Below are 13,037 nucleotides of genomic sequence, written 5' to 3' on the forward strand. Positions count from 1 at the left end.
GATTCTGACTGCAAGGGACCTAAGCTTGACTTCACCAATCTTTTTCTCTTCACATATCTATAGAAACTTTTACAGTCAGTTTTTATGTTCCCTGTAAGCTTACTCTGATATTCTATTTCCCCCCACTTAATTAATCCCTTTTTCCTCCTTTGCTGAATCCTAAACTGCACCCAATCCTCAGGTTTGCTGCTTTTTCTGGCCAATTTATATGTCCTCTCCTTGGATCTTTTGCTATCCCTAATTTCCCTTGTTAGCCACGGTTGTCACCTTTTTTAAAAAAAAAAAAAAAAAAAATTTTTTTTTATGCAAAACGGATGAACAAATTCTGTAGTTCATCCATGCGATCTTTAAATGTTTGCCATTGCCTATCCACCGTCAACCCTTTAAGTAACGTTCCCCAATCCATCCTAGCCAACTCACGCCTCATACCATCGTAGTTTCCTTTATTTAAATTCAGGACCCTAGTCTCTGAGTCAACTACTTCACTCTCCATCTTAATGAAGAATTCTATCATATTATGATCGCTCCTCCTCAAGGGGCTTCATACAACAAGATTGCTATTTAATCCTTTCTCATTACATAATACCCAGTCTAAGATGGCCTAATCTCTAGTTGGTTCTTCGATATATTGGTCCAGGAAACCATCCCGTATACACTCTAGGAACTCCTCCTCCATGGTATTGTTACTAATTTGGTTAGCCCAATCTATATGTAGATTAAAGTCACCCATGATAACTGCTGTGCCCTTATTGCACGTGTCTCTAATTTCCCGTTTAATGCCATCCCCATCCTTAGCATTACTGTTTGGGGATCTGTATACAACTCCCATTAACGTTTTCTGCCCCTTGGTATTTCTCAGCTCTACCCATACAGATTCCACATCATCAGAGCGAATATCCTTCCTTACTATTGTGTTAATCTCTTTAACCAGCAATGCTACCCCACCTCCTTTTCCTTTTTGCCTGTCCTTCCTGAATATTGAATACCCCTGGATGTTGAATTTCCAGCCTTGGTCACCCTGGAGCCATGCCTCCGTAATCCCAATTATATCATATCCGTTTACATCTATTTGTGCAGCTAATTCATCCACCTTATTACGAATGCTCCTTGCATTAAGACACAAAGTCTTCAGGCTTGTTTTTTTAACACTCTTGGTCCTTTTAGAATTATTATTTACTGTGGCCCTGTTTGATTTCCACCCTTGATTTCTCTGCCTTCCACTTTTGCTTTTCTCCTTCCTGTCTTTTGCTTCTATCCTTGCTTCCCTTTCCTCTGACTCCCTGCACAGGTTCCCAACCCCTGCCATTTTAGTTTAAACCCTCCCCAACAGCACTAGCAAACACTCCCCCTAGGACATTGGTCCCGGTCCTGCCCAGGTGCAAACCGTCCAGTTTGTACTGGTCCCACCTCCCCCAGAACCAGTTTCAATGTCCCAGGAATTTGAATCCCTCCCCCTTGCACCATTCCTCTAGCCACATATTCATCTGAAATATCCTTCTATTTCTACTCTTACTAGCACGTGGCACTGGTAGCAATCCTGAGATTACTACCTTTTGAGGTCCTATTTTTTAATTTACCTCCTAACTCCCTATATTCAGCTTTTAGGACCTCATCCCATTTTTTACCTATATCGTTGGTACCTATATGCACCACGGCAACTGGCTGTTCACCCTCCCCCTCCAGAATGCCTTGCAGGCGCTTCGAGACATCCTTGACCCTTGCACCAGGGAGGCAACATACCATCCTGGAGTCTCATTTGCGGCCACAGAAACGCTTATCGATTCCCCTTACAATAGAATCCCCTATCACTATAGCTCTCCCGTTCTTTTTCCTCCCGTTCTGTGCAGCAGAACCACTCATGGTGCCAGGATGTTGGCTGCTGCTGCCTTCCCCCGATAAGCCATCTCCCCCAACAATATCCAAAGCTGTTTGAGAGGGGGATGGCCACGGGACCCCTGCACTATCTGCCTGCGCCTACTACTCTGCCTTGCGGTCACCCATTCCCTTCCTGCCTGTGCAGCCTTTACCTGTTGTGTGACCAACTCCGTAAACGTGCTATCCACGACGTCCTCAGCATCGCGAATGCTCCAGTATGTATCCATTCGCAGCTCCAGCACCGCAGTGCGGTCTGCCAGTAGCTAAGCTGGATACACTTCCCGCACATGGTCGTCAGGGACACAAAGGGCTGGATTTTCATTTGAGGAGGCGGGTAGGAGTCGGGACTACAACTTTTGGGTTTGTAGTCCCACCTCCATCGAGTTCTAGCCAACCCATGCGATTTAGACTTGATTGACTTTGTTGAGCCTGCCAATTAAGGGCCACCCAGCAACAGGTGACGTCACAGATTGATATTTCATCTGTCAAGACCTTTTGACAGATGAAATATCAGCGTTTCACAGCTGTTTGAAGCTGTCAAACACTGACAATCTGTACTCCAGGTTAATTCCTTCCTCTCAGGATGAATTGGAGATCTCCCCGGAACAGAAAGCAGAGGCTGCAGATTTTGACAGCTGGCAGCCATTCTGCTTTCTGTGCCGGTGAGATGAGAGACTCCCGAGACAGGAAGGAAGGAAGGCTGTAAAGGTAAGTAAAGGTTAGTAGAACTTCTTTAAACACTTTACACAGACCAAACACACTTACCTCTGCACTCATGCACCCATCACTCGCCTGAACACCGGACATCTTGACTCCTCCAACCTCTTCATCCCGACGGCCTGCCTCGCTAACTTGGCGTGGTTTGGAGCCGTCGGGAATCCCACATTTCAACAATGAAAATAGGGATTAGGCTAAAAACTGCCTGTTAACTACCTGTTAACAGGCAGTTAATTGGCACTAACCCCCTTCCCAGCCACCACCTCTTCGCCCTGCTCCCGTCCGGTAAGAGATACCGAAGCATACGGTCTCGTACCAACAGGTTTCGAAACAGCTTCTACCCCCAGGCCATAAGACTTATGAACGATTAATTTATTATTATTTATTACTGTTGTTTTATTTATTATTACTGTCTTTCTATTAGTATTTCTATTAGTATTTTTATCATTGTTATGCCATATTTATTCCAATGTTGGGAGGACTCGTAAAAATCAACATTTCATTGTGCAGTACACACGTCTGCTGCATATATGACAAATAAAATTGAATTGAATTGAGGCGGGTCCCAGGGCGGGGCGGGTACCCTCCTCCTTTGAAACTGGCATGGAGGCGGGATGGGGTCGGGACCCCCGATTTTGGGATTTTAAACCCCCACACGCCTCCAATCCTGCCTCCACGGCCCAATGAAAATCCAGCCCAAAGTGTCCCTGATTTCCCACATCGTGCAGGAGGAGCATGCCACGGGGCCAAGCTGTGCTGCCATGACTTACCCTTTAATTAATTCAAATTAAATCAAATCAATACCACTAATTACACTACAATTAAATGATATACTCAAGGGCCCTTGTTTACTAGCACTCCCCGCTACACAACAGAAACCTTAGAAACTATAAACCCCAAAAATTAAGACCTTCTAAACTTTATAAACTATTAACCTTAACTGTCAAACTATAGAGTAGTATAAATACTCACCTGGCCGTACTCGCCCAATCAGCTGCTTCCTCTTGCCTGCGTCACTTTTTGAATCGTGACGTGGCTCTGGAACACCGCCGCCGGTCTGCGAGATTGGTAAGCCTCAGAAAAGCCCGCGAAAGTGAGTTTAAATACTCACTGTAATGCCGCTCCCAACACTGGCCTCTGAAGGAAAGCGATGAAAAGGCCTCAGAAAAGTATAACTGCAGGGCAATGGCATTTTTTTTCCAGTTGTGAGCGAACAAGCTATCAAGAACACAAAGTTCACAATTGTTTAATAGGAAGTGCTTGAATTTGGTGCAGTAAGAAAATTCTATCTTCTAGGCCCAGAAAACATTGAAGGAAACAAAATCTGCCACGGTTGAGCACATGGCTGTTATCTGTGATGTTCTTATGCTTAGGTTGACCCTTAGCTAGGCTTCATATGATCATTCCCATCCTTCCTTTAAAAACCCCAGAATTTGTACTGCTGCTGATCAATTTGTTCAAGTTGCTGTGTGCTAAACTTGATAAACTTGGTTTTATTGATGTTCTCCCCATATGGCCATTTGGCCTGTATAATTCTGCAATGAATCTTCAAGCTTGATTATATAGTTACTCGTTCTGCATTTATGCTCCATAATAAAGGGCAACATTTGAGTTTTTTAATGTTTTTATATTCTAGAAAAACAAAGAATATGTTAGTATTGCCAGTGGAGGCTTTATGGGTAAGTTCTCAATCTTTGAATATCATTCAACAAAAGCTATTTCTACTGAGCAAATCGATTTAATATTACACCAAAGTATTGAAGATGTTGATCTCAGATTCACACTTGCTTGACAAGGGCACATTCCCAAACCTGCTACATAATTTGTCTCTGTTGGAAACGATGAAATATTACTACTTTTGTGCCTTAGTTTAGAATATATATTATATAGTACTGCCTTTTAAACCTTCGAGTACATTGCTACTGCTTTGTGCAAACATTTCTATTTTCAGTTGATTGACAGAAAATTTTCATTAGGTTTCATATTTGCCTTTATCCTTTACAATCAACACGTGAGGTTCAATATTGTCATCATTGGTATTATTATGGAAAGTATGTGCACAATTAAAAGTTGCAGATGTACTCAAAAGGTTAACTAATGGAAACTAGCGATAAAGAGAATATTGTACTATCGGGCAATAAAGACGTAATTAATTTCTGACAGTTTTATAATCTAAGATTATAGTAGTCACTGTATTTCCTTTCTATATACAGGAAACTTTGTGATATCCGGCACTGACGGGACCGGCGTGTTGCCGATCTATCAAAACTGCCGGATATACAAAGTTAATGTTGAAACATACGGAGGTTTTCATCTCCGTATCTGACAACAAACACTGTTGCTTAGCAACAGCTTCTAAAGAGTCGGCTGCAGCTGCAAGCGTCTGTAGCTGAAGCTGTTGCTATAGCTACAGACCTTGCAGTGGCTGACTGGGGAAAAAAAAAAGAACGAGATCTTAAAAAAAACTTACAGAAAACGGCTCCTGATTTTTGCCGTTAAATCGAGTATTCCGGACACACAACCTCCGGATAAACCAAAGTTTCCTGTGCAGTATTTGTAGTCAGTTTTATGTAATTGTTATAGAAGTTCAACATCTGTGTATTTCCACTTCCTCAGCAGCCATTTCATTAGATTAAATTTTGCATTGTGCAGTCATTGTCTATGTTCAGTTTTAGTCACCATATTGATCTCTTTATTTTCCAGCATTTTAGCGGATTGGCATTGTCGTCCTGTACCCAACTTAATTTTATTTCTTGTCAATTTGCATGCTGTTTTCTGACAGCAGAGCCTTCCTTCAGTGTTTTCAGTAAAGGATTTTGTAGCGTAAGTGAGAGGGACTATATTTGACTTTATTTAAAATATCTATTGTGAAAGGCCATTGATTAACTATTTAGGATCCCACAATGCTTTGCATAAGAGTTGTAGTTCTGGATGACCAATATTTTATTGTACAACTGTTTAAATAAATTATTGATGAAAGTAAGGCCTTCTAAAGGTGATAGTGTTGATCGTGGGTAGGAATTGGTGACTCTGCCTTCTGAATCTCTTCACTGTGTCTGCCCTGCGGCTACGTTATTCACATTTACTGCTGGTGATTTCCAGTCATTTGAATTATCCTTGCACTTAATTCTCAATATAAATAACTAAAAAAGTTCAAGCATAGACAAAAATGATGCTCAATATCAATCTTGAATTTGTCATTACGTGACAGCCGAAGGGAAATTCTATTTTGTCAGCTGTTTCTGTAGTTAACCTATGTTATTACATTACGTTGCATTACTGAAAACGGACTGGTGCTAGATCCTCTGAGTCACTAGAGATAATATTGATTGTTCCACAAGCCAGTGGTAGTTTTGTGTCTTCAGAATTTATTGAATGAAAGATTGTCTGATTTAATTGCATTAATTTCCTTCAGTATTCCACATTAGAGTATCAAAAAATTCTAACAGTTATATTCAATCAACGTCATTAGAGACGGGAATCCAACTGCTATACCTTAGTTATAAAAACCATTACAATTCTTTAATGGAGGAACATATTCTGAATTGTCAGGTAATGCTACAGATGGAAGATAGCTAGATACTTACTAGCTAGGGTTCCTTTTGTGCAATGGTAGTGTTTTATGTTTTAAAACTGTCGATTCGTGGCAGCCCAGGAACAAATGGCTATTCAACTATAGCCAGCAGAGAAAAACCTTTATAATGTTGGGAGGATATAACAATTCAGTAGAATACACTTTCCCTTTAAATCTGTGAAAGTGAATTCTGTTTTTGTATAAGTCAGAATATGAACCTAGTTAGCAATTTAAAAAAAAAAAGTTTTCTTCTTTCCCAAGGGGTATAATATTGTGCTTTTTCTGAGGCTATCTGCTGAGCTACAGGTTGCAAAAATAATTTTCTTTGAACTTTTAGTAACCATTATATATAAATTTCAATAACTAGAATTATTTTCTGGTTATACTGCCTTTCTGATTTTATAAAGAAGTGCCATCATTGTACTCAATATAGGATTTCATGTCTTACCATACTAGAGCTAAAATTGGAGCAGTGACTATTGTATATTAAATATATGTCCCTCCTCTTGCCAACTGTAACTTTCCTTTGCTTTAGAACATTAAGAATTATACAAAACATTGTGGGAAGGCTCTGATACATTTGGTGTCCTTGGTTGCTGTTGGAATCTGCACCCTCTTCTTTGAATCCTTTTCTCTCCAAATCATTTCACCCTTAAACTCAGACCTGATGGTCTATTCCCTTGTTTATCACCGGCATTGAGACTGTCCCAGAACAACCTTTTCATTTTCAGACACACTGCAGTAATGAAATGTAGAAAATTGTGCTGCATTTGTGAATAGTGTATATGCTAATATTTCATTAGTTGGTGCACTACTAGGAATTACATTGTTAACAAATTGTACACCATTTTCTGTATGACAAAAAAATACCAGTATGTAATTAAGGTGTCTGGTTTTTGATAGTTATTTTTTGGATGTTACATCGTATCAAAATCTGGTTTTCCAGCAGGATAACAACACAAGTACCTAATTGACAAGAGTTTGTGGAAGCCAGCACTGACCTTAAAGCGTTTAGTGATTGTCACAGGGTTAGGGTGGTGCATGGTAGTGTCAGGCATTCATCATAGCAGTAGGTCCTGTACCCGACAAAAGGAATGGAATCTAAAGTTGACCCTGTTGGGTGCTGTTGAGCTATTTTTTTTTCCTGCTAATTTTCTCTCCTCTCCTAAAGTTGATTTTGTTTTTTGCTTGAGCTTTATTTCCAAGACTGCTGGTTTCCCCCTTGGCACTTCACCCAGTGGCTGTTAATCATGTGTGATGGTGAGTGTCAACAGGTTATTTGACTCTGGTGGGTATCACAGTCAAGACCAGTCCTGTTCCCACCTGATGTCCAGAAAATGCATCTCCAGCTGGAGCTGCTGCATAGGAATCAGAAGTAGAAACACTGGCAATTCTGTCCAGTCATTACACGGGGATACTGAGGCCAGTCGTACTGCCCCTGCCCCTGCCACTGCCCTGGTTGGAATCCGTTAATTCAGCAGATTGAACCTAGTCCCTTCTTGGACTCTGCCTTTTTGGGTGTTTCATCAGTTTTGCGGTCTGTAAACACAAAAACTTATCAGTTGGGGGCGGTGCTGGTTGGGCTGGTGGTTATCAATGTAATCCAAAACTTAGTCTATATTTAATGCCTTCTATTTAATTTGATTCTAAATATAAAATTTCCCTTTACAAATTTTAAATTGTGGTTAACTAAGGCGCCTACAAAATTAAGCTCTACCTTGTGTATATATAAGTTGATGATTATTGCCATTATATAATTCTCATCTCTTCCAACATATATACTGAGCTAGAAGACCTGCTTGGTTCTGATTTTAACTATTTTAAAGCCTATAAGACTAAAAGACCACCTATAAATGAACAGAAAATTCACTGTAAGCCATTACAATGAATGCACTTCCCCTGTAAATCCTATCCCCTACTGCATTCTTGATTCCATACTGTCCTTCAGCTTTAAGATTCAATTGATTTTGGCTGTAGTCACTCTATGGTACTTTGTAGAGTGGCTGTTTTTCCTCCAGATAATCTGAACGAGTGCTGTGGAGACTCCCCATTTAGGATAATCAAGCATGTATTGGTCAAAGCTAGGATTTAAACCAGGATCCCCAGTAATGAAAAGCTAATGCAGTAGGATTAAGCATATGTTATCTACAATAGATGGTTTTTTCTTTTCTATTGGTCTAGATGTGAATGAGATGGAAAGTGTATATGCTATTATCAAGTCTTATTTGTAATGCTTTAGTTGTGCTTGGGTTTTTTTGGTTTCCAACTAAATTCCTTTCTATTAATTACACCTTATGTTGATTTCAGTGATTGATGGCTGGTGCCATCATCAATAGAAAAGGAAAGAAGTGTCCCCTTTTAAGGCACAACCAATAAATCGTAAATTAAACTGAATTTAAATGAAACTTAACAAATCAAATTAGAATTTTGTTTCCAAGGGTGATGAAGCACTCCAGTCCCTCTGGTGGGCACCGCATGCTCCATCTCCAGGGACACCCAGGCGCGAACATAGCCGTGGAAGAGAGGCAGGCAGTCGGGCCGAACGATCCCCTCGACTGCCCGCTGCCTGGACCTGTTAATGGCTACCTTGGCCAGGCCCAGGAGCAGTCCAACAGGGAGGTCCTCCGATCTGCCCGCTCCCCTCCGCACCAGGTGCCCAAGGATCAGGAGTGTGTGACTGAAGTGCAACTTTCTATTAATTACAAGTTTGCAATAGCCTATTTGATATATAAATTGGTTACATAATTGAATGAAATATGGAATTGATCAAATTGCACCAAATAAAAAATTGAATGTAGTAATTTGTCAGAGGGTCATCATCATTATTGCAGATTATAGAATAAGGAAATGTACTCTCGTGTCTTTAAACAGCAGTACGGTAGAACCTCAATTTCCACCATAATGGAGGGGGAGGCTATGGTGGATAATTTGTAGCTTTGACTAATACAAGTTTTATTAACCTAGTTGGGGAATTTCCCTATGAAAAGAGGGAAGAACATTGGAGAATTAGTCAATTTGCATCACTCTCTTGCACGTATCACCATTATTGATCGATGTCTAGACATGGGTTTACTGCCTGTCTCTTTTTTTGGTGCATGATGTCTTGGGACCTGGAAGGGGACTGGTTGGGTATGGAATTGCAGAAAGCCAGTGGCCTGTTTTGTCTGTCCTCGTATAGCAGTCAAAAACGTAATTATTTTAATGAAGGAAGTATTTTACTTTGTTGCATAGCAAAACCCCTCTGGACTACCTAATTAATTGAATTCCATGTATTTCATTAGAGTGTTTAATGTACTCTTTGGGAGCTTTTGTTGGCTAATAGAGGTACAGAGTAATGCAACCTTGAGATTAATTATAATACTTCTGAATCCCCAAGGTCTCCAAGGCGTTATGCACTGTTTGTTTTGTAGAGCTCCCATCTGTAATGCATTGCAAGATCTGTGACGCTGTCTAAAATAGATGAGCCTCAATTGATGAGACTTTCCCTATGCAGTGCACAATTCACTTTGATAAAATTTCTCTGTACTAAGTATATGGTGCACTCAGTTAATTCTCTCAATAATCAACGTCCATGGGCCCAGTGTAGGTAGATTAACTTGAAAGCATTGTTTCTGTTGTTGGTAATATTCATATAATTAACTTGCAGCAACATCAAAATTACTGTGTCTGTTGTAATGAATATAAACCATCTAATATGATCACTTGCAATGAAGAAACAATACTAATGTATCCAAATCTATGCTTACATTGATCAAAGAACTAACCAGGATTGATGAGTAGACTGTACTTAATCTGACTGAATTTAAAGGTTGTTCTGGTGAACAGCATTCTCTTTGTATTGAGATTTATGAAGACAATTATTGGAAGTAAGATTAGAAGGTTTGGTTGATCATTGTCAGTATCTGTAAGCTGCCATGTTTTGCAGCATTGCAGCAGCACCTTGTAGACATAAATGTAGATGGGCCAGAAAATGGCTACGGTCACTGGATTGTTAGTACCTCTGGATCTCGCGGAAGTATCTCTTCCTCTGCTGATGTAAGTATATCTTTGTTATTTCAATGTTTTGTTTAAGGTAAGAATATTGGTTAAGATTGTGAAACCTTATTGCAATATACTTGAGTGAATCCAGGCTTCAGTTAAAGTAAAGTATGACTTCTTATGTAAACCCAGAGTTGATATAAAATAGAAACTACCTTTTGGTTCACAGTTGGGTGTGTTGCATCACGAGACTTGGAATCTGCCTATACAATATTTCACTTCAGTGTGTCTCATGGGGGTACTACACCAGTGTGTTATGTGTACCTGTCCAATTCTAAATGAAGGGCAACCTTGTGAATGCTTTAAACTGTCCTCCATGTTCAATAAAGGACTGATGCTTCCTCAGCATCCTTTCATTAAGTCTATTAAAATGGGGAAGTAGTTCAGAGCCAACACTCGCTGCAGTAGTGGGATGCAGGTTCGATTACCCTCTGATAAATTCCTGATCTCAATCACTTCATTGAGGTGCAAAGAGAAGGTAAAATTCTTCCGTAAGGAAGGAAAATAAGCAGAAGAGTCGTTCCTGAGCTACAGTTGCACCGATTGACAGTGGGCTCTCTGGCTGAGGGCAGGGTGAAGAATAAATGAAATTTGCATTTAATATATTAAAACAATTTAATTGAGTTGCTGATGCTTTGGCCATGCACAATGAGCCTCTGTAGCAGCGTTCTAATCAAAATTGTTCTGCCTGTATCCGGCTTTATAGCCTCTTTTCTAAACTGATACTTTTTTCACTGTGCATGTACAAATGCCCTTGGGTAGTACTGAATAAAATACTGAAGTTTAATTTTAGTTGCTGATTTTCTGTTCACTGTGTAAATTAAATACTTTGTATATTTTTCCAGAATAAATAAGTGTAATTTAAGTGCTTTGTACTCCAGATGATATGCTTGAACAGCAGCACTGTACTGTCTGAATTATTTTTAAAATCCTATCTTGAAGTTTACTATTAAGTTATAGAGTTAATGGCCAATAGCTGTATAATAATTGTATATATGTTGTAGACGAGAACTGTTTATTTCTGCATAACACTTAGTCTAGATATCTCATAATAATTGCATGGATTTAACCTGCTAAGAAATAGTAAAGTAAGCTAAGCACAAAGTGCCACATTCTTGCTGTGTTTTGAGGATTCTGTAATTGTGTTCCATTAAATGCTTTTGCAGGGCGAGACGCCAAATGGTTCAGGTGATGGCAGGGGAGTGAAGTCATTAGTCAACAAAATGACCTTTGCCCTTAAGTCCAAATCGGTGAATGTAAAAGAGAAAGTGATCAGTTTCATTGAGAATACATCTACACCAGTTGAAAGGTAATGTAGAAGTACTTCAAAATTATATTTTATTCTATATAGAATGTTTCTGTGCAGACCATATTGTGAGCGTGTATGTTAATTAAAGTAACAGACAGTTCCTTCCAGCAGGAGGAATTTTGATACCAGAAATATATTTTAGAAAATTTCCAGTTAAGTGCAATTTCAATTTAATGGAAATATTTCCCCTTTTTGAATTTAGGAGCCTATTTGCAGTACTGAGATAGAATGTATGTCTATATATGTATCTGACTGTGGCACAACAAAATACACACACAATTGTAGAATAAGTACAACTTGATGAGGTGTCTTTTGGAACAAGGATTATTTCTTTTTAATGAAGAAATCTTCTGTTGTAGTTGAGCTTTCATTTCTAATTGAATTTTTTTTGTAGCTTTTCCTTTCCTTTTTGAAATTTATTGGTTTTGTTCTGTTTTCTATCATTTGATTAATATAGAATGACTTTTCAACTTCCTTGGCCAGAAAAAATGAACCTAGATTGGTAAGATGGTGTTCAGAATAGCTTGCCAACTTCTGGTCTGTGTACTTTAGCATGATGCGCAAGCACTTACTACTTACTGTTGCTTTGCTGCAGCATCTTAAGCCTTAAGCAATGTCTACTCATTTTAATTCCTACTTGGTTTGTCTAAATCCAAAATTACTTATTTGTTACTGGTCTTTCACAATGGAACCATGCAGAGAAACTAAAATGTATATTACTGTACAACATTTTTAGTTGTATTTCACCTTCTCTGGCATCCTGGGAGTCTTGTGCAGTACTGCACTTGCTGAGAAGTACAGTGTGCTATTAGTAAGTTTCACCATTTGTAATGGCAATGCTGTGCTTTCACTGTGTGGGTTTTCTGTACCTTTGCCAATTATATAATCAACCCTCAATAACTATCGGTATTTAAAAAAAGATGTATGCCGACTACCTTCTTCCTGAGTTTCCCAGTTTAGCACTGCCTTACTGATATAGCTACTGTTGGTTGATTCTTGATTATCCAAGCTTTTTAACAGTAACCATTTGGTATTGAAGGATCCAACGAACCACTAGGATCTATCAAGCAGTTGTATTGTGTGGTGTCAACTTTAGTTTTTGAATGGAAAAATAAAAAGGTGCTTGAGTAAGCAGTGGAGGGAACCTGTTTTAATATGTTTAATTATAGTCATAAAACTTACGAGTAAACAACCTTTTCATAGATGTGCAAGGGTTAGTGTTGGACAGCATGGCCTTGATCTGGTGTCAAATGCCACACAATTTTGTCTATCAGTTGCATTTAATCTTATAAATTAATTTGCTTTTTAATAAAGTTGTTAAATTACATTTCCAAATAGAAAAGAAACAAATGACCTGAAAGGCCAGCTTGTCACAGTGTCACAAGATTATTGATTTTCAAATCAAAACTGTATCACCTGACTCATTAAACTTCTCTCCCCTTAGGCTGAATAATTTTTATTTTTCCAACTTTCTTCCCTTGAGCCCAGGATCAGCCATGATCTTACTGCATGGCGGAGCAGGCT

General features: G+C 39.2%; 1 protein-coding gene across 2 annotated transcripts in view; it reads left to right on the plus strand.

Annotated features, from left to right (window-relative positions):
- tbc1d23 (TBC1 domain family, member 23) overlaps window positions 1-13,037 on the plus strand; it is an 87,849-nt gene that overhangs the window by 65,775 nt on the left and 9,037 nt on the right. Inside the window, exons 12-15 of one of the 2 annotated variants that reach the window (XM_086007008.1) lie at window positions 4,229-4,271; window positions 10,092-10,201; window positions 11,371-11,513; window positions 11,971-12,015. In XM_086007008.1, coding sequence (XP_085863134.1) covers window positions 4,229-4,271; window positions 10,092-10,201; window positions 11,371-11,513; window positions 11,971-12,015 — 341 coding nt within the window. The remainder of the gene's footprint in view (window positions 1-4,228; window positions 4,272-10,091; window positions 10,202-11,370; window positions 11,514-11,970; window positions 12,016-13,037) is intronic. The other variant, XM_086007009.1, reaches the window with a different exon arrangement.

Source organism: Somniosus microcephalus, chromosome 14 (assembly GCF_052327205.1).
Source record: "Somniosus microcephalus isolate GS21.2 chromosome 14, FLI_Smic_1.0, whole genome shotgun sequence".
Taxonomy (NCBI): Eukaryota; Metazoa; Chordata; class Chondrichthyes; order Squaliformes; family Somniosidae; genus Somniosus; species Somniosus microcephalus.